The sequence below is a fragment of the Leptonotus elevatus genome, chromosome 9 (genome assembly GCF_054856555.1).
Source record: "Leptonotus elevatus isolate MCC_2025b chromosome 9, RoL_Lele_1.0, whole genome shotgun sequence".
Lineage (NCBI taxonomy): Eukaryota > Metazoa > Chordata > Actinopteri > Syngnathiformes > Syngnathidae > Leptonotus > Leptonotus elevatus.
The window spans coordinates 22,008,036-22,035,397 of NC_141247.1; the positions used below are offsets into that span (position 1 = coordinate 22,008,036).

Here is a 27,362-nt window from a genome sequence, read left to right on the forward strand (position 1 = left end):
TATAGTTTTCTTGGTATGTACTGTATGTATTTTTCACATATAAAAACATCGCTGCTACAGAGTCAGTCACGGATGACTAAAGCTGTCATTGTGTCACGATGCCTCTGGACATAGTGTTTGAAAACAGAGATGCGGTGGCGACAGAACAGCAGGGATTCGTGCACATGGCTACGCTTATTTAAAGGTGCAACCCAAGAGGGGGCCCAATGCGGGGGGTCACCGCATTTCCACTTAAATCATTCAATCTCTGTTAAATAGTATACGCATCTGTTTGCCTACCAATCAAACGATTATGGCTGGCGGATGAAAGGAGCGGAAAGCAAAAACACAGAAATATATGACACAAAATGTTTGGAAAATAGAAACTTATCACATCAAAAATAATATTTAAAAAAAAATTCAATTTAAAAAATACAAATATATGATAAATAAAAAGCTATTGGTCAACTAGATTTTATATATATATAAAAAATACAAATATATTACATAGATGAAAAATAATCGACTAATAAATACCAAAATACTACAGAATTTAAAACTATCTAATACAAAGAAAATGCTTAACTACTAAACATAAAGTAGTAAAGTAAAATGTATATATACACTGTATACAAAACATTTTTTAAAATACGGATGGAAAAATCTACAAAAATATCCGAAAAAAATATTTAATGACAAAAAATAAAGATTATAAGAAAATATTACGTATAAGAACACCATTAAAAAATACAAATAGATAAAAACATAAAATATTTAACAAAAATTATTAGACATAAATCTTACATGATGAAAAAATATTGGATAAAAATATAGGACTATTGGACAAAAAAACACCTGAAAATACTCATGCTAAAAAGAATATTGAGTATTAAAATAGTAGATGAAAAATACAAATACATTACATTTAAAAAACAAAACTATAACAATATTTTATGATAGCACAAATAAAGAAATACGAGTCCAAATATAAAAAGCATAAAAAATATTACACCCAAAACAATTGGTACGAAATTTGAAAATACTGGAAAAAATGCTGGAAAATACAAAACTATTATAAATAGTATATGAATACTACAAAATTATTAGGAAAAAATACAAATAAGTTAAATAGAAAAATCCCAAGCTCTTTAATTCAATAATAGAAAAATAAGAGACAAAATATATCAAATAAAAAAACATATATTTGAAGAAAAATACAAAAATAGCTGACTAAAATACAACCTTATTGAAAAATAAACACAAAAATAGAGAGAAAATGGTGTTTTGCCTGAAATGATTCAACGTCTGCTTAAATCTACCGGCATACAAATGAAACAATTACGATGGGGACGGAGGTTGACGGATGAGAAGCACGCCAACGAGTCAACGAGGCAAGTAAACAAGATCTCGTCGGAGGATGTGCCCTCAGAGGCCACGTTCAGACGCTATTATGACGAGTCTTTCAACATATTAGTCACATTGATTGGCTCCCACACTGCCATCACGGCGGCAAATATTTCCCGATTCGCCCAGCGCAATCTCCAATTATGCCGCGGTGGCTTTGTCGCGCGTAATTACGCTTCTTTTTCATTTCAAATTGCTACTTAAAATCAATGGCATCTTTTGAGTGCACCGCTCAAAAGGTATTGATTACATCTTTGTCAAGCACGAGATGTGCACTTTGTCGGATGGATGTTGTCGTATTTAAGGAGAGGTATCATGTCATTTTTTTAGGGCTGAAGGGTTTTGTGCGTTTTTTTTTCCCACCTCAATATTGCGACTGTGATTTATCATGCGATTTTTTTTTTCAAGGTCCTCTTAAAAAAAAAAAAATTCCCGTCCCCCTACTGCGATTGTACTAAGCTATGCTAAGTGTTTGACTACAGTTATCCTTCGCCATATCAACATTTATTTTATTTTATTTTGCAGGTTCATTGTATTACAGATTATTTTTAATCATACATAATTTTTTTACACTTAGCAACAGAAGCTAAAGTACGATTAACAGTACAACTGATTTTAGTTACACAACTGCACGTTCATGGTAACGTAACCAATTGAATAAAGCCTACCACTTCTACAGTAGTCAGAACAAATTGTCATACTGTACATAATTGGTGGTTAGGCTAGAGAGAGGATGGCTCTTTCAACCGCTCTCTTTTGCTCTGCTGCCACCTGCTGGCCGTTTGTGTAATAACTATCATTTCTTCAACCGTTCTTTGGAGTTGAGGGGATGCATCAAAGCCTTCTGTATGCTCTAGCATAAAATTAAATAAAACATAAAATACGTTAATGGAATAAAATGTCAAATTCAACTTTAAAACCCTAAAAAAAGGGGGAACATTTTTATATATACTGATAAATTAACAGTAAAATGTTTTAATTATAATATAATTTCTTTGTGACTACTTTTTTAAAGTGAAAATAACTACAATGTCTGTAATGTCCTACAGATGGTAGCATTCACTGTATTAGCATTTATTTTGAAAGGACATCTAATGAGCATTATGCTACACACAAAGGCTAATGCTAACAACCGGCCAGCTGTTGATCCTCATTTGCTCAATTCTACGTCACTCAACAGGTCAGGCCCACCTTTTAAAACCTGTAAATTGCTGTGGAGGCGGGACTATTTCAATCAGCCGGACTATGACATCAGAGCAGGCCAGTTTGGTTGCTTGGTTGGTGGGATGGCGGACAGATGGCTGGATAAACGGACGGACAGCGAGCCAGCTTTTGGGTGGTCTGCCAAGCTAAATATTGCCTGTAAACTGATGAGTCAGGCCTTCGTGACGAGTTCTCAGTGAGGGGACTCCCAATTAGCGAGCGCGCTGGCAAGCGCCTGCCATTTTGTTTCTCTTTTGTGTGACAGCCAAAGCTTTTTTGTCCTGGTGCATGACAAAAAAGTCCAAGCATGTTATTGGTCTCCATTCATTTTGCTCACAAACTCGAGGTGTATGTACAGTAATTCTAATGTATCTCCAACTTCCAATTAGGTTATGCTTAATTGAATGCAGCCTTCCAGTTAGTGAGTTAACGCTATTTGCTGTTACATTCTGTTATTATTATCTGACTGAAGGAGGAAATGCATTTTTTTGCGTAATGCGTTTGTCCATCCAAACAAAGCCCAAAATCTTTGCTCTTTGTTTAGATCTTTTTTGGGGGGGGGGGGGGGCAGCGTGGACTCTATCGCCTCATTTTGCTGTGAAATCCCAATTGAGAGGTGGACGCAGTTCGTAAAAGAGAGGCATTAAGGCTCAATTGACCTCACTTGTGTAATCATCAGAAGGTGGCGCGTGTGCGTGAGGAGAAGCCTGAATTATTTATGAATTCCCCCTCCCCGTCCTCGTCAACGTCACGGCTGCAAACGAGTTGCCAAAAACAGGCCAGATTGAGACCTTCCCTCTGGGCGTGTTATGCTAATGCAGCCTCCGCAATTACCGACGCGACCTTGGCGACGTCCGGTCTGGAGGGACATTCTCACGCTCGTTTGAGGACATTTTGACACTTTTTTTTTTTTTTACTTACTTTTTATGCAGGCCGCTGAGAAAAGGTTGATCATTTTTTAAACTGATCAATTAGCAATTGGCTAATTAATCTTAAAACACCTGTGCCGCTTCGAGGCACAACAACGAGGTGCTCTAAAGCAGCCACGGCAGTGCAAAAAGAACCCTCCCCCATTCATGCTCCCGCCTTTTCTCCATGACACTCAGCTGACAACGAGGCGCTCTAAAACAGCCACTTTAAGGTATGAAAATAATGTAACCACGGTTGATGTTTACCTAATAACACTAACACTAATTGAGATATATCTGTGAAAAATCAATTCAAAATGTAAAAGTACTTTCAAAGTACTTTAAGAATTGGGAATAGCAATAATTTTTGAAAAATTGTGTAAAATTGATGCCCATTGTTTTTTGAACCCAAAAATTTATTGAGTAAGGGGGATAAATAAGCAAAAATGGGGTTTGGCTCTAAAAAATATGCTCTTCCTGTTCCTTCTATCTATCTCCGCTGAGTAGTTTTACTTTATTTGACTTATTTGTTCCAGCATTCTCTGGCAGCTCTTCAAAGTGTGAGTAGTTTTACCATATTCCATTTGAGTGCTCTTATATGGTGGTTAACGACTTAATACTTGTCTGTACAGTTAATAAAGGTTTTAAGGGCTTCGAATAAATGAATTTCCATGATTTCCTATGGGAGGCTCCGTCGGCTAATTAAAGAGCCACATATACTATATGTGCTTACATCATTTTCCGTTAATTAAAAAGAGCTTTGGCATCTAAGCCGAGGACGGAGGCGAGCGGACGCGGCTGCTAAATGGGATTCTTTAATTGGCAGCTCAGTACGCTAACTTCCAAGACTACTAGCGCGTCCAAGCCTTTGAGAGGCTAAGTTAGCTTGCTAAACTGAGCATGTAAGGTGGCAAGGTAAGGAAGGAACTCACAAATCACAAAAAGTCAAGCTAACTAGCACTCAAACAACAACATGCTTCATGAAAAATAATTTTTATTTTCAGTTTGAACATGATGTAAATTCATAGAAAAGAAACAAGCCTTTGAGAGGCTAAGTTAGCTTGCTAAACTGAGAGAACAACAGCGGTGGTATGGAAGGAACTCAAAATGGCCTTTGGTTACTTTTGACTACTTTGGACTATTTTTTCATTTTTTGTTTTTCAATTCACAATGTCAGCGAACACGAACAATGTTTTGATAGGATATAAGTCAAGCTAAGTAGCACTTAAACAACAGCATGCTTCATGGAACAGAATTGTTCTTCTTTTCAGAGAGGCTAAGTTAGCTTGCTAAACTGAGAGAACAGCAGCGATGTTACGAATTTGAAATGGCCTTGCTACTTTTTACTACTTCTTCCAATTTTTTTGCTTAACAACGCACAATGCTAGCAAACACAAACACAATGTTTTGATAGCATAAAAGTCAAGCTAACTGGCACTCAAACAACAACATGCTTCATGGAACATAATTTTTCTTCTTTTCAGTTTGAACACAATGTAAGTTAATAGACAAAAAACATCTTTAAACTTTTTTTTTAAGCTACCAAAATAGGTATTGTACGTTATATATTTTAATCAACTTTTCACTTCACATTGGCATTGGATCACTGCTTCTACTTTTGGCATTTACTTATTGTAAGTACCAAATGTGTGTACTTATTCCATCACTGACTTGCAGGAATAAAAAAGGAAGTTAACTGAGTGGGAGCTGCCTTGGGAAGGAAGAAGTCCACCGTAACAGAACTCGACGTTTAGCTAACTGACAGCAGGAGCGACGAGGTCGCGTAATGAGGTTGCGTAATGAGGTTGAGCTTGTTCCGAGACCCTACAGACCCTCGGCCCACACTCTGCTCCAAAAAACATTTATGTATGCATCGATACATATTTTATATACTGTACTATATTTCTTTTATGCATTACACAGACACGCTCGTCTCCACACAATATCCGTATTTTCACCTAAAGTTCCAGGAGCTTCTTTTTTTTTTTTCTTTCTCCCGTTTCATATTTTTTATTTCTACATGCCTTCCAGCACCTCCACGTCATTCATTGTTAGGGAAGGAAAAGGGATGAGCGAATCACAAATTGAAAACTTACCCTTCATCTTTAAGCTCTCGGGGATTCCATCCTGCGGGATAAAGAAAAATCGGAGTTAAAATAAACCATGCAAGGCGACAGGCAGCATTTTTTCCTCATTAAATAGAATAAACAGGGTCTTGCTATGATACACTGCTGCTGGTTGCACTGTTATCATATCATTATAAAGCTGGAGTCAATGCATGAGTTGGCGCTATAAAACCCAGAACATTTTAAGCAAATAAGACACCAGAATAGAAACAATTCTTGAAAAGACACAATAAATACAACTCGTACCATTGTTCAGACAAATAACTCCTCGGCAATTCTAATTCAACTTAATCATCATATAATACGATATAATTAAAAAAAAGTTTATATGTGTATAATAAGTAATAAAACTGTGATTTTCTAGTGGTGGAATGCCGGCACAGCACATTTGTGTAGCATTTCACTGTTTATTTCAATGTATTTGTATTTAATCTTACACAACTTTTTAAAATCATTTTTAGGTAGAATTATCTTATTTTTAAGTGCTATACATTTTTAATTGAATCATTATTTATTATTTAAATAGTCTTTTAATGTTCCTAGATTTAAATGCAGCATTGCAATTTAAACTGCACATAATAGTACAGCGGCTTACAATAAAATGTAAGATATTTGGGGGGAAAACAAATTAGTTAGTAAAAAAATACAATAAAATAACGTAAAAATAATGATTACATTAATAAACAGTATATATAGTAGGAATGAGCGAGTACCGATGCCCGGCCTTATTTCAAGGTATCAGTACACACATCGGTGTGGCCCTTTTACGAACAGAAGAATATAAAAATTGCCATTAAGTTCATGCAATTTTTTAGGAAAACTGCTCAATTGGGACATATTGGTCTTAAAATCATCTGTCATTGTGTTTTGGGGGAAATTTGATGTATCAAAAATACTAGTGGTATCGATACTTGGTATCAGTATCATTTGAGTCCTCGTACTGGTATCAGTCTGGAAAAATGTGGTATTGAACATCCAGAGTAAGTAGTAATAAGTAACAGCAATAAAATGATAACAATGTATAACTAAAATATTGACTCAGCTATGAAATAATTGTCTTAAAAACATAAATGCAATGGAAATTACTGTGACATCATTGAAATATTTTTTTAATTATAGAAAACTATGTACAGTTGAATCCTGTATTTCTATGAATATGGTTTTGGTGTTCAGCCAGCATCTTGCAATGAAGCCAGGCGTGAATATCGAGGCGACCATCATCCAAACAACCCAGCAGGCAACCATTTTTGTTACAGCGCAACTCATTATTCCACACAAAGAAATCAAAAGTCCAATCACAAGTCGCACCAAAGTGACTCTGCGATGCATTTGCTGCTGCTGCAAAAGCCGGTTTGCAACATCTCCGCCAGCGTGAATGCGTGAATGCGGAAGGAGCGGCCATAAATATTTGATTTCTGCAACACTTGTTCTTCTTCCTGCACAGAAATGTCCAGGCTGGCTGCATGGGGAGGTGTTATGAAGAACAAGATGCATTATGCAACAGGTCAATAATCAACAGCCACAGCTGAATGACTGCTGAAAATAGAAAACGCTCACGCTCAAACAAAACGATTCACCATCACAATTATACCAAATGATTCATTCTGATTACGATGCCACTCGAATTACGATACAATTCACTCCAAATATGATACCATGTTTCACTTTGATTATGATACAATTCACTCCAAATTAAGAGCTGTCACAATTAATCAATTAGTTGACAAGTAATCGATTATCAAATTAACCGACAACTATTTTAATAATCGAGTAATCGTTTGCAGCCATTTTTTAATTTACAATTGTCCAAATCCTCTGGTTTCAGGATATCAACAGTAATTGTTGACTGATTTCTGTAGTCCTTCATGAAAGAAGACTGATTAGCGTCTGTGTATAATCAAAATAAGACATTTGCAAACATTTGTTTTTACCGGTAACTTAGTACAACATTAATCCCCTCTTCTTTTAATCACTATATACAAATATAAAGTAAAATAACCACCAAACACTAATTAATCAAAAGTAATCAGGGGGGGATTTTTTTTTTTTACATACTTTAATGCAAAATTTTAATGAATCTGATTAGTCGATTAATCGATTCAATAATCGATAGATTAATTGATTCAAAAAATATTTAATAAGTTACAGCACTAGTCCAAATGCGACAAAATACGATTTACTCTAACTACAAAACAATATCATTCGGACAAATCGAATCAAATGATATCTGTAAGCCATTTATTTTTAAGGGTAATGTAGGATCAGTGTGAAATTATTTTAAAATATGTTGGGGTCATAGTTTATGGCATATTTACCAAGTTTTTGGGAACAGGATTTTAGAACAAGACAAAATATATATAGTAGGCGTGTCCGAAGTTGATAGAAATCTTCTTGTAAAAGTTAATGTTTTTAAAATCCAGGTTTTGAATTACACATTTCAGGCAGTTCCTTGCAGTGAAGGTTGAAATGAAAAGCTCTCCATTTTCAATTTATTGAGCTAAGCACGGCAGTGACCACCTGTGGCTCCGTGCTATTCCTGCCTCCTCGTTCGCAGTGTCGAGCAGCTGACATTTAGCGAAGCTCCACAGGTAAGAGCGATATTAGCCCGAGTCTTATTTGCATATGACACACACACACACAAAGAGGCGCATACACACAATTCACAATTCACATTTGTTTGAACAGAGTGATTTCCCCCCGGGCCTCTGGTGGCAGCGTAGCAGCTCCCAACTGTAGGGGGCGCTGTCCAGCCAAAGCCCTAAGTGACCGCCCACGACCTCTCTTCGGCAGTTTTTCTTTGAACAACCCACTCACTCCACCAACACATCCTCCGCACAAGTCCGAGAGTCCTCCGAGTTCACGCCAAGAGGATGCTTTGTTTCTCCGAGGTCAGGTTTGCTACATTTACAAATACAAATGTTCCAAAACATCACCATTAGGTGATGGAAAAAGAGTGTTGATGCTGTTTTTCAAATAATGACCGCTAAATGGAGGTCTCTGGTATTTGTTTGTTTGTTTTTGTCATCTTTCGGTTCTGTGGTTGCTAGCTAGCATCAGGGGCTAAAGCCAAATTGTGGCAGGGTTTTTACTTTCTGGACCTGGATTTGCCACCCCTGGTAATAATTGTCTTATTTGACTATATTTTTTTCTTACATTTTCTACTGTCTATATATAGAGACCATGACTAGTGCACAGGTGTGCCTTTGACTGCCCACAATAACGCAAAAACAAAAGTGCACAGTAGTTCTGAATTGTGGCGCTGTAGCATTAAACTGGTTTGGTCGCCAACATTTCAGTCTTGTTGTTTGGTCTGTTTATCACAATCCTCCTCTCCCTCGCGGCCTTGTACCCCCCTTCCCATTCCCTCGGCCCATCCCCACTCAGCCCATGTTAATCTGGATTAGCCGTGTAGCCCAGCCAATGCGGCACGGCCGGCCGACTGCGGGGCTTTGCGTGCGTGCGCACGCGGCTGGCCTTTTGACTCCATTTTGTTTGTATGTTGACGTCATCGCATGATGTTGTCACGAAAACATGAACAAACTCCAGGATGGTTCGAAGAAAACGAGGGATTTTGTTTTTCATGGAAAGTGTTTGGTAAAATTTATGTTAAGATTTCTCCCCTGTTTAAATGTGTGCCATCGCATTGTGGGTTTGATCTTTTTTTATAAAAGCAATATTTTACTGAACGGCGAAAAGTAATCACAGAGCAGACCTGTCGCAGCCGCACATTTTTTTCTTTTGATTGATGCAGCATCCAGTGAGCGATGACACCGCTATTAAATGAGATAAAAAAAAACATGTTGTTGTTGTTGCTAGCTTTAGTGAGCACAAGCTGGTTTAATGTTACTGATGTATGTTTGAGAAATATATCCGGATTTTGGGATGGAAACTGTTTGGAAAAACGGTAGAAACGCTCAAAAATGACAATCTAATCTTTTGCCATTGATTTGAAACAGATTTTAATTCTGTTGGCAAAATGTCCGATATTTAGCTTTCGATATGTGTCGGGAGTGAAAAAAGTAATGACGCAACAGTTTTGTCCGTGCCGCGCATTTTTTTTGATTGATGTAATATCCAATGAGTGATGTGACTGCTATTTAGGATGATACTTCTTCTTTTTTTTTGACTTGCGTCACATATTGACTGTTTGAGAAATAAAAATGGATTTTGGGATGCATACAGTTTGGAAAAGGGCAAAACCTCTCAAAAATGACATTCTAATAATTTCTCCATTGATTTTAAGTTTGTTTTTCCTTTTGCCACTTTTGATCCTGTTGCAAAAAGAGTTTAATGTTTAGCTTCTGACTTGAATCAGGATGGAGAAAACTAATGATACAGCAGTCCAAGATGCACATTTTTTTCCCCCTTTTGATTGATGTAGTATCCAATGAGCAATGGCACCGCCATTAAGTGAGATAAAAGCAGATGTTTGGGGTTTTTGCTGGTTGTTGCTTTTGCAAGTTCAAACTGGTGCACGCCTCCTAACGAGAGTGTTGGACAAATCGACATGGATGTATTTATTTTTTATGAAAAAGGGCAAAAATCTACCATGTCTTCCCCTGGTTGCTTTGGGCTTTTCTAGAATTTTTATGATGGTTATGGTGCTTCTTTTGATCGTCTTGCAGAAAAAGTCCAATCGTTTTTTATTCATGCTGAGAAAAGCAATGCAGTAGTTTTGTCAGAGGTTCAGATTTTCTCCCTTGATTGATCTGACAGCCAATGAACAGTTCGATACAATTTTTTTTTTCTTCACAAATTCACATGGATTTAAAAAAAAAATCAAAACTACTTGCAAACCAGCAGAAATTAAAATTAAGAAACTCATTACAAAAATATTCGTTAGGCTGGAATGGATGAATGGCATTTCCATTAATTTCAATGGGAACGATGATTTGAGATACAAATCTTTGAGTTACGAGTGTGGTCACGGAATGAAATAAACTCATATCTCAAGGCACCACTGTATTTTAAAAGTGACCACGATCCCTTTGTAGAAAAATTCCATAGTTTTAGCTTCCGATTGATGTTTGTGCTGAGAAAAGTGATGACTCAGCAGTCCTGTCCAAGCTGCACATTTATACCTTTGATTGATTTGGTCTGCGACGAGGGATGGCACTCCTGCTCAGCGAGACAAAAGCAGAACATTCTTTTCTTTTTTTGCCGTTTGCAAACACACAATAGCATCAGTTTGAATGCTTGCCTCAATTTCTGTCATCATGAATCCCAAACGGAGAAAGTTATAATTTGTTGAAAGAAACTGAGATGGATGAGCATTCTGATCCTCTGTTGTTTTTCTTCCATGTTATCTTCTGACTCATAAAGTGTAGGTTTGACAAACCCATGTGGGTTTTTATTTCTATGGAAATGGGCAGAAACTCTCAAAACAACGCTCTAATCTATCTCCTGTTGGTTTCAGTCCTTTCTGTTATTTTTAACATCCACTCTGCTGCTTTTGATCTCCCACTGGAAAATTCCAATAATGACCTTGTGATGATTCGTGTTTGCGCTGAGAAAAGTAATGACACGGCACACTGCAAGAAAACAAATCTAAACAAGATTAGAAGCTCTCAAAGAGATGCAAAATATATGCTTGTTCTTTGACAAGATATTTTCTTCTGACCTGGCAGTTTTTGAGTAAGAGCATTTGCATTTCACTTGCTCGAAGCAATTGTGTTGTTGAAGGGCGGACTCAAGCAGTTACGGGTCTCGGTCTCGTCTGAATCAAAGGCATGCATTTTTACTCGGTCTTGTCTCAGTCTCGGACAGAGCGGACTCTAGATATATTTTTTTTATCAAGACCGGTTGAGAACAAATTTGCTTAGATTTGTTTCATTGTACTATTTAAAAAAACAGCATAGCAGAATTAGTTTTTGTTGCGAACGCTCATTTTGTTGTTGTTTTTTTGGTGACTTTTGTTTGATCTACAGTCTTGGTCTTGTCTCGGTCTCAATAACCTCTAGTCTAGATAATGTTTTGGCCTTGGTTTTCTTTGACCACCAAACGTTTTGGTCTTGTCTCGGTCTCGACCTCCAGAATTATTGCTCCTGTCTCGGTCTTGGTCTTTGTCTTGTCTCAGAATTTATACTTTCTAGTCTTGGTCTCAGATTTTGTCGACTGACTCGACCTCCAGAAGTCTTGGTGTTATCTCAGTCTCGATACTCTCTAGTCTAGAAAATGTCTTGGTCACCCTCCAAAAGTCTTGGTCTTGTCTCGATCCAAACCTCCAAAAGTCTTTGTCTTGTCGCGGTCTCAACCTCCAAAAGTCTTAGTCTTAATACCCTCTAGTCTAGATAATGTTTTGGCCTCGGTTTTCTTTGACCACCAAAAGTCGTCTTCGTCTCGACCTCCAGAATTATCGCTCCTGCCTCGGTTTTCTTTGACCACCAAAAGTCTTGGTCTTGTCTTAGTCTCAACCTCCAGAATCATTGCTCCTGCCTCGGTCTCAACCTCCAAAAGTCTTGTCTCAGAATTGACACTCTCTAGTCTAGAAAATGTCTTGGTCTCGATGATTTTCTTTGACCCTGAAAAGTCTTGGTCTTGTCCTGGACTGGAGACCAGAAGTCTTGGCGTTATCTCAGTCTCGATACTCTCGTCTAGAAAATGTTTTGGTCTCAGTTTTCTTGTTCGCCGTCCAAAAGTTTTGGTCTTGTCTCAGTCTAAACCTCAAGAGGTTTTGGTCGTGCTCGATACTCTCTAGTCTAGTAATGTTTTGTCTTAGTTGGTGTGATCTTGACTACAACACTAGAGGCTACATACAAATCAGCTTCAAGACTCCGTATTTCAGTACTCATATGTATTCAAGTTTTTGCAGTACAGTCATGCCAAGGCAGCACATTTTTTCCTTTGACTGATTTAGGATCCGTTGAGTGACCGCGCTTCTATTAAGCATGATAAAAACGGAAGATTTTTCATGGTGCCGGTTGCTGTCACCACAAAATAGAAATTGATTACACAAGGCTGATAAGCCAGACATGAAATTCAGTCATCCCTAAAACAATACCTTATGTCGGAATCTCAAGACCGGCCGATAGGGCTGCGATACGTATCCATTGTCGTCGTCGGGCCTCCCGTCTGCGTGGGAAGCCGCCAACGCTGCCAGTAAAATGGCCGCTGACCACCATCTGGCCGCCGTCATTGGTCTTCTCCTTTGGGGAGAAAGACAAAAATGTAATTAGCGACGTCACCTGTTGAAAGAGAGGCTATCAATACGGCCCCGAGATTAGATCTGCTTTTGAATCAATTACAAGGACATAGACACGTCACCAGGAGATGAAGATTGGGGGGGGAAGATAACAAGATGGATTAAGACAATTACAGCAAGGCCTTTACGACTTAATGAGGCCTCGATTCCGCAGTCGAGAGCAAACATGTTTATTCATACGACTGCTCAAAGAATTCACTTTCAACTTGTCCTCGGAGAACCGCTCCATTAGTCTTCGCGTCGAGTCAAAATAATCTTGCAACAAGTGCGGAATAAATGTCACACTTGTGTTTCATGCTTTATGACAAACCTGCAAATTTTATGCCAACACCATGTGATGAAAAGTCACAACTAACAATTTACGCTTGTCTGTCTGGTAACGTGTTTCGCAACCTTTCATGAGCTAAGGCACTTTTTTTTTAGTAGTGGTATTTATACCACTACTAAAAAAAAAGGGCTATCCCTTGTTTTCACTTTATCATCTAAAAAATCAGGGCGCCACCGAGCGAGGCGTCAGTCTTCCCGCTCCTGTGTCTCCCCTTGTTAGGTGTCTTGTCTTCTGATATTTTTGGGACAGGTTGGAAATGTAAAATTAATCTCATTGCTCTGTACTTGTGACAATTTGATTTCCATTCCATCCATTTCCACCAATAATTGATCATAACTGAAAATTATACAGAATTAGCAAATTTTGCGAAGTGTCACACCAACAAGAGCCAAACAAACGTTACTGTCACGACTTTAACCAACTTTCTTCATCTGCCCCGCCAAGATTAACATAGAATTTTTTTTCAAAAGACTTTTGAATGTCTCATCTGGAGTTAACGGATGAAAGAGAAACACACACACACTTAAGCAATTACTTTCTATTTCTTGTGCTTAAAACAAGCCAGATAGCATCTCCTCCCTCGCTCGTCCCTAGACGCCCGCCGACTGGGATGTGGCATCCTTGCTACGGTGGCCGCTAATTAGCGCAGCATTAAGGAAAAGGACGCGCTTCAAAAAAGGCAATTAAACAGCAACAACAACAACAAAAAAGGTAATAAATGATATGAGTTAATTTATTGCTTTGGAGTCTTAAAACATTCACAGCGCTAGTCATTAAGTTGCGTCTCTGAAGAGGGGAGCGTTCATAAGAACATGAGCAATGTTTTAACTTTAATTGCAAGACCCGATTTGTGATTGACTGTGATTGACTAGAGGCTCCAAGCCCACTGGTGACACTAAATTCTATAAATGGTGTAAAAAAACTAAATTCAAGATTGAGAGTTGTTGTTATAGGATAGATTTTTTTTTAAATAATACAATTAATATATGTTAATTTATGGTACGGTTATTTGTGCATTTTTATTTTGAAATATAAAATGTAGATTACATTGAATGCCCTTATAATAATTGTAGCCTACTTATGTGTATTATAATTAATATTGTTTTATTTGCTTAATTAACATTTTAAAAATATTTAAATACCCCCCAAAATTACAAAATGTAAGTAATCAGTATTTATTTGGATAATGTTTTGTTTTCAATGTTTTTTTTAGAGATAGACGATGTTTTTTTCAGGGCCGATACCAATGCGGATTATTAGTAGTCAAGGAAGCCGATAACCAATATTTGAAGCCGGTATTCATTTTCAGTAATGGCGTCAACAATTTTGTTTTAATACAAATGGCAATCTTGACTTTGTTGTAATGTCTTAAAGCATTCATGCTTATTGAACAATTTTTCAGATTTTTCAAAATGTAGAAGTTTTTTTTCTTTTCTATTTCTAAAAAAAAAAGATAATTCAGGGAGCTCCCGAGGTTATCAGTACGTCTTAAAAAGTTAAGTGGAAACTGGAAACGCATTTCTTTGTTTTAATGTCAAACAAAAACAAAAGGTTCAACAGCTTCCCAAGTTCAGCAGCATCTCTTATAAAGTTAGCTGAAAATTTTAATACATAGTTCCCTGAGATTAAAATGGTTTTAGCTTTATCTTTTATCGGCCGTCAGATTTTGAAAAAAGGCTGATACCGATATTCGTCAAAATGTCCAATATTGGCGCCGATTATCGGTCTATCCCTTCTTCTTTTTTTCATCACCCCTAAAATAATTGCCATTAGTATACTTTATGTATTTTTTTTTATTTAGTCTAAAAAGTATATATTATTTTTAATAGTAGTACTGTGACATTCTGAATATTTTTATGTATTTTTGCAACGACGAAAAATGACTCTAGCGTTATAATTATATTTCTGCAATGGTTTACATGATGATTTATTTATTTTTTAATTCAATTGCCTCTTCATCTTCAACAGCGACAACAAAAATGCAAAGTTTTCTGGTGGTTGCTTGCGTAAAAAATGTTGTGAAAGTTCTCTGCTCGCCTGACCGACTTGCACCTTTATCAACCACCGGTCGCGTTCTATTTCCCGGCGTTGCGGTGCATCCCTCCCCGTCGGGATCGGCGCACGCAGCTGCTTCTTCTCCGCCTCGCTGGAGCCGCAGTAGCCGAGATAAAAGCGAGCCGGATTACTTTTTCCCTTCCGTATATCGTCTCCTGGCAGCGGCCCAATCAATCTCTTTGTGTTAAATGACTTATTAATGAAGCTGCTCTTGGGCTGGATACACACACAAACACTCACACATATACACACACAAATAGTCTACTACAGGAGAACCGTTAAAGTTCGCCCCTGAGGCCATACAATTCGGAATTCAACATTTCTAGGATTAACTGTGCTTTTTCTTTGGCTTTGGCAGGTCTGGCCAGTCTCAACTAGGGCTGTCTTATTAACAGCACTGTGTACTGATAGGATCCCTCTTTAGGTTCAAATCACGTCCAAACACACAGGTGAGACCATTAGCCTCGGGTTAGTGCTTTCGTGGGGGCCTCGCGTTGTCCCTAAGGATGCCTAAAATGTAGAAGCCCCCGGATCTCCTCGGAAGGAAGTTGTGGATTGAATGTCATCATCCAGTATTTGATTCTCATCGTCTCTCTGCATCTTTGAGCTCTTCTGGAGATTCCCAACTGCTTTGTTATCATTTTAGCGTGACGCTTGTACAAAGTTCACTGTCATCGACTGTATTTCACAGACTCAACTGACGCCCATCTGTCTAGTATAAATGATGTCAATTTGGCAACAAAATCTCTAGGACGAGATCATCTTCCTGTGAATGAGCAAATTGGCTAAATTAGACTCGACTGCATCAACCCAAAATTGATTTTTTTTTTGTTGGTCTTCTCATGACAGATATGACTACCAAATTTCATGTTGCTTTGTGTAACCAGGTTTGGGGGTTGAATTTTGGAAGAATTCCAGGATGTGTTCACTTAAGTTGTCAACTTAACGCAAAGACAAAAACTTAAGTTCTTGGCAGTTTTGGACCGTCCACCCATTGTTCAAATTTGGTACACAGTAAATTCTGTAGAGTAAATTTGACTCTATTTTGAGTGGGACCAAATAGACTCAGTTTTAGAGTAATATTTACACTTGGAAGAGAGTAAAATAAAGAATTGACAAAATAAAATAAAAGTTACTCAAGGGTTGTGGAACGAACTCACGACCTTCAGCTTGGGAGACAGCCGACCTACTCCCTAAGCCACGCAGTTAGTATATAACTGGGAGGTCGTGGATTCAAAGACTATAAAAATGGGACCCGCCCCACTTAGTTGGGTGTGACAATCCGTGGTACTTTAACTTTAACTCGTTTCAGGTGGAATCTTCCTAACTTCCAAGTCAAAAAACAATCCTTTTTGGTCTCTTATTGGAGACAAGCAAACAGTAGGAGGGGCATAGCTCAGGTGGTAGTGTGACAGTCTCCCAAGGTGAAGGTCGTGAGTTCGTTCCGCAACCCTTGAAACTTTTATTTATTTATTTTTTCAATTCTTTATTTTACTCTCTTCCAAGTGTAAATATTAGCCTACTCTAAAACTGAGTATTTGGTCCCACTCCAAATTTACTCTAGAGTCAAATTGACTCTACAGAATTTACTGTGTACTAATCTGACAAAATTGATTGGACAAGGTTGTCTTTCAGAATCATTGGAAATGGAAAGAGTGAAACTAAGATGGTCACTTTGAACCAGCATGGTGGACTGCCTGTTTCTTTTGGGGTATGTATTCTTGAGGATTTGTTGTGGGTTTACTCACAATAGAACTGCCTACCAAATTTCATGATGCTAAGTGAAACTGGCTTTGGGGGCAGAATTAAAAAAGGAAAAAAATAAAGAACATTTCCAGAATACACTACCATGAGTTCTAAACTTGACTGCCATGCTCTGCTTACAAGCAATAACACAAATTGTAATGTTTCACAATTTTGCAACGTCCATCTGTCTAGTACACTGGTTCTCAACCACGGTCCTCGAGTACCCTTGTTTTCCATGTCTCCCATAGCCAACACAGCTGAGGATCGTTATCAGGCTTCATGCAGCGCTTGCTAATAGGCTCATCGTTTGAAACACCTGTGTTGGCTGTGGGAGACCTGGAAAACAGGCTGGATAGGGGTGCTCGAGGACTGCGGTTGAGAACCACTGCTCTAGTATATGTGGTTCAAAAATTTGGTATCAATTGGAAAAATGATCTTGGACAAGTTTGTCTTTTTGAAGGGCTCCTGGAAATGGCAAACGCTACCCTAAAATGTCCGCTTCAACACAAAATGGCAGACTTCTTGTCTCTTCAGGCATGGCTTTTTGGGACTTTTTTTTGTGGATCTACTCATAGACATGCCTACCAAATTTCACGTTCACACGTTAGGACAAAAAAACCTTGAAACCATCCCTATACAGTGTTGTCCGTCTGTCAAATTTGGTAGCAATCGTACACATTTTCGTCACTGTGGGTTTCTTTGAAGGACTTCTGGAAATGGTCAAAATGACCGCTTCAAAGCAGAATGGCAGACTTCTCTGACTTTTCTGTCACGGCTTCTTGAGACATTTTCGGGCTTGTCCTCGTGATTGAAATGCTTATTAAATGTCACATTGTTCCGTCAAACTGGCTTCAGGGGCTGCATTTTCCAAAAACCTCTGAGTGGCAATTTGTCTTTGCACACAGCGTGCTCAGGCTCAAATGAATCTTGTTCAAATTTGAGGGGATTAACTCATAATGTCAGCACAAGATTAATTTGCAGTAATATCCCATCCAACTTGCTACCGTCCTTTTTTCAGTGCAACCTATTTTTCTCTGTCCTCCACACTCAGCTGTCTGCCAATTCTCCCCAATTAGAACCCATGAAATGTTTCCCCATTTTATTAAAATTGTTGTCCAATGTTTATTTTGGCTCATGCTCAAATCTTGCATGTTAGAGTTGGTGTCACTGAGGGCTCTATTTTTGTCTAGTCTAGTTTTCCCGTCTTAGTTTTCTATTAAATGACCTGACAGTTTGGTAACACTAGACGTTAGACCAGGTGAAACATGGTCTAAATTGTGGCGCATGTAGTTTACAAAGTGATTTTAGTGGGTTTGATAGAAGCACAGGCAGATTCTGTGCTGCGCTGAAATGTGTGCTAGATGTCATCGTAAAACAGTATGCATTGACCGCTCTGAATCCTTGTAGAAATAAATTCCATTTTTAATTTAAGTTTGAAAACTACTGGCTGGTTTAGTGGAAGGCAAGCATGGTCAAGGCTGGTCCCGCATCTTAATGGCCTTGTCAGACCCCCTCGTGGCTGAATGTGTCAACATGGTGGAGGGCACGGGGCGGGAGAAACCTTGTGTTTCTGCCAAGTGTCCTACTACAGCGTATACTGATGACGCATACAATAAATCCGGCTTTCTAAGACCTATTACACGGAAGGATTTTTTTTTTTCAAATACAACCTTTTAATCCTAATACCCATGTAACGTGTACCCCTAAATGCTATTGGAATTAAAAAGGTGCCTATTTTCTCTCTCAAAAAAAATGTTTTCTTTTACAAAAAAAGTTGCAACTAGGGGTGTCAAGCGATTATTATTTTTTTATTGTTATTACCTAATTTGCTCTCCAAAACGTATAAATATGTTTTAAAAAAGTGTCCCAAAGACATATTTTTACGTTTTTTAGGTTAGTTTTTTTTATTCTAGAGCATACAGAAGACTTTGATGCAGACCCTCAACTGCAAAGAACGGTTGAAGAAATTGTAGTTATTACACAAACGGCCAGAAGGTGGCAGCAGAGCATAGGAAATGAACCAGGACCATGTTGAAAAAAAAACCTCAAATACTCAGAAAGAAACACGCTTTTGTCTCGCTGAGAACGCCGTCCGTCCACTCGGAAAATCATCGGAGGCTCATTAGCGCTTATTGAGTGGCGTGAACTCTCGTTACCCTGACCGCATTCTCATTTACACCCACAACCTTCCTCTGAAGCCTCAATGGTGACACAGCCAGTGCATGTGAGGGGGACTTGACTTCACTTGGAGCATCACACATGAAACTGGAGTCCATTGATTTAACTCATTCACTCCCAATAATTTTCACTGAAGCAACCACCTTCGGCTGTTTTACTGGATTTTGTCTTATTTTGCAAGGCCCACAGAATATTGTGTTCTATTGCTATAAAAATACGGAAACTACCAAAAGAAACATTAGTCTCTTCTTTCATCAGAAAAAAAAAGTACATTTGTATCTGTTTCCGCTTCGCAGCAATTAGCATTAGAATATAGCTTCAATAGTTTCATTAATATTCACATTCCTGGTGAAAACACTGACAAAAAGAACTCGTTGCAACATGGCCCTGGCTGATCTCTTATACTCTGCTGCCAAAGCTGCTGGCTGTTTGTTGTAATAACTACCATTGCTTTAAGCCAACTCTTCATGCTAGAAGCTGCATCAAAGCCCTCTGTATGCTCTTGCATAAAAACAAACAAAACAACATATAAATATGTTTTTGGGAGTGAAGGACAAAGTATTTTTAAAAAACGTGTTTACACATTTTTGGGTTTGAATGAGTTAAAGGGGACATGTATTTAGGAAATGTGACTAATATATATATATATTTTTGTATACAAAGTGTGAAATTAAACAACCAAGTAAAACAACAAAGCCTATTCCTGAAATAATTTAGCAAAGATGTGAGGATAGAATGAAACAGCTGCGACGTAGGAGAAGGTGGAACGTAAGAAAGCTCCAGGGCTGAGGCGACGGGGGGTCTCGCTCATCAAACCCGTACATGCATGCATGAGCCCGTACCCCTCGTGTTACTCTCCCGCCAGGTTAGCTCAAAGCTATTAAACACGGGATGATGATTCAAGGTGGCTTCTCTATCTGCGGTGTGTTAGCACAGCGACGCTCTATGCGTGTTTGGTCCAAACATGGCACATACCCGCAAGGGTGTTATACCACCTGACCGTTCCTCAACATGGACCAGCAGACTCACAACAAATGAGGGTCAGCGATTCCCCCGGGGCAGTCAAAGGGTGGTGTGAAACTTAAAAAGTTTGGGAACGGTTGAAGAAATCACAAGTGAGTTGTCAAATATTTGCAGCCTTTTTGGTATGGAAGACGGAGCTCTTCTACCAGTATTGATCTTTTTTAGCCCTCTGGGGCCACCGTACTTTAGTCTTGTTTGCAAAAGTAGGCCAGTGTGAGGCCAGGCTTTATTTTGCCTCGTAAAATTTCACACCCTATAAAAAAAAAATATTTTGAAAAACTAAAATTTTGAACTGGGGTCAACCACAACATTCTGGCCATAATTTGTAATATAAAAATATTCCCATTAGATCATCTTGTTCTACATGTTTTTGTTTTTTTTACATTTGAAAATTACACAACCACTAAAATTTGTCCGGTTTTTGGCTAATACTTTGTAATCAGGTAAACCGGGATTGTTTTTGTTTGTTTGTTTGTTTTTAAAATATTACCATTAAATCAATTTCTGGGATTATTTTTTCTTCTTTTTCGTATTTTGCACCCCCTATTTTATTAGATTTTTTTTTACTTTGGTCAACTGCAATCAACTGGCCAAAAGTTTCATCTTAACAGAATTTTTATGAAATAAAACAACTTTTCTAAGGATATTCCCAGACAATCAATCATCTTCTGAAATGTTGCACCCTTGACCAAACAGACAAAACTTTCCTAAAGTCATCTAAATTATCATATTGCAGGCCACTGGATCTCATTAGACAGTTCCTCATGTTTAGATGTCTTTAATTTTGGACAACAGCAGTAGTGTGGGCCTGTTCCGAACCTCAGCCTGCATTCATGTGTCAGTTTTTTGTCGTTATTACCAAAACAAAAGATGTTGTTTACCGCCAGCTCGCGGTTTCAAGCTGTTCAAGTGCTTTGTGAAAGATTTATTAGTCATGAGAGGAAATATGGTCCAACAGCAACATTCTCCGCAGAGCATTTTCTGCTTACTCCGCCGTGAAATGAAAATCTTATGGATGCGCCATAAAAAATAAAAATAAAAAAAACAAGGAAACAACAAGAATGTTCAATTTAAAAAGCTTTTAGTGTGACAATTGTATTATTGGTCCCAGTGACCTACAGATGCATAAAAAGCATAATGTGGTGGCATCGTGAAAATGTCAACGTTTAAAATATGTAAGATGAGCATACGGTGTGAAATTGCTTCATTTCTTAGTCATTATCATAAATCACTAATGTGAGAGCGTTGGCATCACCAAAAACTCAGATACCACTTCTGGAATGTTGTGAAAATTCTGCGCCAGAGGACGGTTTCACTTCTCAATATGGAATTTGGTAAAAAAATTATCGGTCTATCACTAATTTCTACGGAAATTATTTCCAGGGGTGTTTAAAAAAAATTAAATAATAATACTTGACCTTTAAATTTGGACAGAGTCCAAGTCACTTGATTTTGAGTATCTCACGAAAACGGGGCCCAATAACAAAACCTCTGCAATACCATGTAATGAAGAAGAAAAAAGAAGACCACATCCAAATTGTCTCAATTATCTTTTTATCCTAAGATGATAGCGTTTTATACTGTAAATCAGCAGCTGTTCAAATCAAGTAAGGAAGCAAAATATGCTAGTCTTGATTTAAGAAATTACGAAAATTAAAAAATCTGATCTTTTTAGCCGATACCGATCATCTGAAAATCACGTGATCGGCCCCAATTTCCGATCATGTCGATAGGATCGAAAGACTGTTAGTTACTTTTGGTCATAGCACGTGCACGGTGGAAAATTCTGACATATTGCCAAATAACCTGAAAAACGATGACGCTTTTGAAAAAGAAATGGAGCTCCTAAAGTAATTTTCACTTAGCAATATGGGATTTGGTAGACATGCTATTCTTCATATTTGCAGGGGTCCTTCAAATTAGTTTAAAATTGTGTTCGATTGTTTCCCAATTGGAACCACGTATACGAGACATAACATTTCAAAAAGTTTCAGACCTGGCAGAGCACAGCGGCAAAGATTAAAGACTCGGCATAAAACACGCAACTCCAATAACTCGACTCTGCAATCTCCAAAGCCAGACCAAACCCGTTTGTCAAAAGATTCATAGTCCTAGAAATGTAAATGGTATCACTACTGGCAGCTTTAATTATGTTTCCGCCACTTCTGGATTTCCCACATCCACACATTCGCCGGCGTTTCCAGCCTTGGCACACACGCACGCAAGGGGGGGAACGGCGCACTCATTACAGCTGAAACGACTCCAGCGGTGCAACTTTGTGCACTTTTTAATAGGCCCGCAGAGTTGTGTTTACACACCTATTTGCTGGAAGAATCGTCCCTGCAGACCTTTTACCTGGACACTGTGCTCACCAGCAGAGCATCAAACACCTTTAATTGGATGATTAGCATGTAAATATTATATTAATTGGACGGAATCTCTCAAAAGCGCAGTCCATTGCCTCTCAGTTATTTATCTTTTTCACGTGCTTGTCAGGGTTCTGTTTTTGCCGTGTTGTTACACTGCCCTGGACGCTGCCATCCAAGCAACTGATAGGGGTGCAACAGGGTCTCTCCGAGCTTGGCTGGGAGATTCAGTTGAGTAAATGACTAACAGATCCCTGACGATGGCAGTGAGACGAGGACAGAATGTCAGTTTGTCACATGGAAAACGAGGGAGAGAAGACAAATGCCAACATGTTGCAAAATGGACAAGTTTAGGCAGCTCACACTCGCAGTGTGTACATGGAACAGCGAATGTGTCGCGGTGTGTAGTGTAAAGTGTGTGTCATGTAAAAAGCATTAGACATTCAACTCTAGTCATACAGTGAATCTGCGTCGCTCTTAATTATCTATAAATTATTATTATACAATTTATTTTTCAGTTCTGCTTTTGTTTTATAGCTTTAGTATCAAAATGGAAATAAAAAAAAAATTAAAAAAAATAAATATTAGTATCAATCACTGTTCTGTTTGACCTTTCTTCTCATTAAAAGCTTGTTTTCTCCACTTTTTGGCCCAAAACAGGTGTTTTTGGTGAAGCCAACCCATGTTCGACTGCTGATTACTCTAGCAGTGGTTCTCAAATGGGGGTACGTGTACCCCTCTCTGGTGGTATGTGAAGGCACTCCAGGGGGTACGTGAGATTTTAAAGTATATTTTAAAAGTATATGTAAATATTTCTAAATAGATGCAGCCATATTTCTATTAGTTTAACATTTTTCCCCCAATTTTTATGTTAACAAGAGTATGAGTATAGAGTATGCGATTAATTACGATTTTAAAAAATTATCGCCTGACACCCCAAATAAAAACGGGTGTATTTAGTGAACACACGATTAATCAGAATGCCATGTTTAGACTAGTGGGCACGCACAGAACATATTACTGTAAAGGAGAATTTTAACTTGACTATAGCTTGTGTGAGTTGTTTTAAATTGTGGAAAGAAATGCACAACCTTAAATGCAACGTCTCATCAATTTGCTTCCGGAGGCAAACAAAGAAAACAGAACGAAGTGTTGTTGCTCTTTCGCATGTTTACTGTGCGCTCGTTACAAGCGTCTGTCTTGCGCTGTTACGTTCTAAGGTCGTATTTCCTCCTCGTTCTTGTTTAGAGGATCAATCCTAGTCTGAGGCTTTTTGTCTTCAAACGAATTACTGAAGCGTGACCTCCCTCACTCCACTCCGAGATGAAACTCAAACTTGTTATTTCCAAAAACTTGTTTAATAGAGACGGCCGAACAAGGCTTGTTTTTCAAGTCAAGGATGGCTGAACTCCTGCTCCATGTCGGGGCTCTTATTTGTTGTTTTTTGGCAGATGCAAGAGAGAGACTAAATGAGGTTCATCAATTGCTACTCGCTGCTGCAAAAACATGCACCATCAAATGCCAGGTGTGTGTGGAAATTCAACAAAAGGGCGTGATTTACAAAGTTGCCAAGTAGCAGGCGCTAAATGTGTTTTCTCTCTAACAGTGATTCTCAGAGTAGTACTAGTACCACTAGTGGTACTCGGGTTTACTCTTGTGGTACTTGAAATCAATACTGCCAGCACAGTTCAGTTGTATTTAACTATATTTAGGCCCTGTGTTAATGTTACTGTACATTGTGTTACAATGACTTGGAATAATATGATCAGGGATTCTGCAGGTATCAGAAAATCTAATTGAATGCTGTATTTAATGCAATTTAAAGCTCATCTATTGCACATGTATTATTACATATACACGCACATGCACACATATATACATACATACGCACATACACTCTTTATATATTAGTGCTGTCAGTTGATTATAATTTTAAATTGTAATTAATTGCATCTTTTCCAGTTACTTTGTGATTAATCGCAAATTAATCGCACGTTATAGCTGTGCTAAATGTACAATGAAATCATTCTCACATTTTTCATACTCTTGCTAATTAACATAAAAGTGGGCAAATATGGTCACCAAATACAAATGTGGTTGTATCTATTAAATCATTGAAACAGTAATTTTATAGTTTTTTTATATAACAAGGTATACTGAAGTCAAAAAGAGTGTGAAGTCATAGATTTGTGTTGAGGTAATTTTCTGCCACTAGATGGCATTAGTTGCTCATGTTGGACGTTGGTGACAGTACATTTTTGTTTTCAAATTCAGAGCAATTACTATTTGGAACATGAATCAACTTGTAAATATAAAGTACAATATCAAAGAGTGCTATTTTTTTTGTAATTGCTAACTTTTTTGTCGTTTCGGAGACTGGAACAGAATTAATGGTAGGCTATTTCCATTCATTTCAGCGGTGAAAGATGATTTGAGAGCTGAATGTTTCAAGTTATGAGCATAATCACGGAACCAATCTCCAATCTCAAGGTACCACTGTATGTAATTCATTATGACCCTGGTAGGACTCCCATAGGGCGTATGTTTTTGTCCATGAGAAGTTAATCTGCTTTAAACTACACACACACACACACACACGCACACACAACTACCATCTGCTGCAATGACAAAAACACTCCGGAAACGTGGCACCATATGACATCATCAAAACAATCAAGTGACCCCGTAAAACACACACATGCACTTACATGCTGACACAAACACACCCGGCAGACATATTGCCCTAAAAAAACAAGATCAAAACAAAAGTCTTAATTCCTGTGCGGCAAAACGGTGTCACTCAAGGATTATAGCCGCCACCCACCCCCCACCCTCACACATACAGACACGCACAAAGTATTTGCTTGATAAATGAAGGCAGAGGTTCCACATGTATCACACGCATCAGATTATTTGGATTCAAAAACAGATCAAACTTACTTCTAAGCATAGAGGACTGCAAACAAGTCAAATAAAAAGAATGAAAAAAAACATCTTTACCTGTTTGTGTCCACGCGTGGAGAATTCAGAAAAAGAAATAATCCACACACGCAAAATAAAAAACAGAAGTGCAAGTGAGCACTTCCAACAATCCAAAAGGTAATTCCCAGTAACGATACGAGTGTAACAACGGAGCTCCGTGCAGCGTGCTAGCGGGCTGGACAGCTCCCACACGAGATTAGAAGCAGCGCGGATGTGTGCGATCTTACCTCGGCCGCGCGCCGCTCGCATGTGCGCCAGCGAGCTGGGAGACGCCGAGCTCACCTCCACTCGCGTGCACACCCCCACCGGCGGGATTTGCACCGAGTCACGAGGGGTGGGGGAGGGAGGGAAGAGGGGAACCGGGTAGCCAATCAGAAGTAGGCGACGCAAGCCGATCTGGCTAACTGTCCTTGAGCAGGAATGCTGCGAGAGAGGAATGAAACGGTTGGATTAAACATGACTTGAAATCAATTCGATTGTAGCCACAAAAATGATGTGAAGTGTACACAAAATACTAAATTGTGGCCACAAATTCAGGCACTGACAACAAGAGTAAGCTCACACTTAAATAAAAAAGAAGGGGAAAAAAAGGTTGTTTGTATAACCCAATCACTAGGTAGTAGCTGTGGGTTTTGAGCAGGTTGGGTTACGTTTACCCAAGGTTGGGTTAATTATTTTGACCGACAGAGTCGATGGAAGATTACATTTGGGCATGTTGGGTCAAATCATCAATAATATGTGAAGGGCTCAGTCCCTTATGGACCCAGCATTGGGTTAGCTATTTCACCTAATTTGAGTCACCTTTGACACTGCAGTCTCTCTCTCTTTCTTGAAACCACCTCGTTGAAACAAGTAAAAAAAAAAATTTGGGTTATTTTTACCCAGGCCCGTAGCCAGAGTTTAGGCTTAAGGGGGCACATGAAATTCATTGGGGGGGGGGGGGGGTTATTATGAATACCCTACAGACAGCATTAACTTGCCCCATATATTTGGATAAATTCACGTAGCACTGCCGTGCATCCATACATTGAATGGCGCTCGCTGACCAGTATTATCATACACAGCATTTAGAGTACATACACATACAGTACGTCGTGAGTACGTTGACGCCGCAGCCATATTGAATGAGGCAAATTGAAGCTATTCGCAAAGATGCCTCGTTCAGTTTCTCCTTGGAGGTGTATCATCAAGCCACAAATCATCTGATTCATAAGGAACCGTTACCTTTGTTTATATTATCCCATTCTAACTCAATGTTACTGATTATTTGCCGATTTAATGTCGAATACTATTGCCACATTCAATATGGCGCGGATGCGCTGACATATCACTTCAAACGGGCCACCTGTTTGAACTGTGTCTGCAGCAGAATTAAAAAGAAAAGAGGAAAGCAAAATCCAACCTCATTTTAGATGCCCAAATGATGTGTGTCTCCCGTGGTTTCATTTTTTAAGTAGTTGCCGACACTAATGTCATGTGTAGTATGTCCTTCCTCACTTGCCATACGCTGGTATGTGCACAAGCGTCCTCGGAACTCCTTACGTTGTTGGGGAATGTCACCCTTTTTATTTGTCTTGAACAAACGGCTAGTGTTGGCCGTAGCCGACGTCGAAAACAAGAATATTCCAGCGAGCAGTAGCAACAATGAACACAAGCAGCCAACAACAAAAACGTAATGTAGCTCCTCCACCGCGAGACCTGTGTTGCGTTTACTGACACTCGGACATAAGAGTGCGAAACATAATGGGCAACACCGGAGCACACAACAGACTTAGTTCGTTACAATATTTTTAATGTCTTAGCGATAAACAACTCAACAGTATTTTAAAATACAAAATTATCTACTACGAAAAATATAATTAC

At 38.6% G+C, this 27,362-nt stretch overlaps 1 protein-coding gene across 3 annotated transcripts in view; it reads right to left on the reverse strand.

The window, feature by feature from the left end:
* Nucleotides 1-27,362, reverse strand: part of fstl5 (follistatin-like 5) — a 95,865-nt gene that overhangs the window by 62,793 nt on the left and 5,710 nt on the right. For 2 of the 3 annotated variants that reach the window (XM_086084543.1, XM_086084542.1), the window contains exons 2-4: nucleotides 25,518-25,922; nucleotides 12,621-12,765; nucleotides 5,591-5,621 (exon numbers count right to left, since the gene is read on the reverse strand). In XM_086084543.1, coding sequence (XP_085940669.1) covers nucleotides 5,591-5,621; nucleotides 12,621-12,755 — 166 coding nt within the window. In that variant the 5' untranslated portion in view covers nucleotides 12,756-12,765; nucleotides 25,518-25,922. The remainder of the gene's footprint in view (nucleotides 1-5,590; nucleotides 5,622-12,620; nucleotides 12,766-25,517; nucleotides 25,923-27,362) is intronic. The other variant, XM_086084544.1, reaches the window with a different exon arrangement.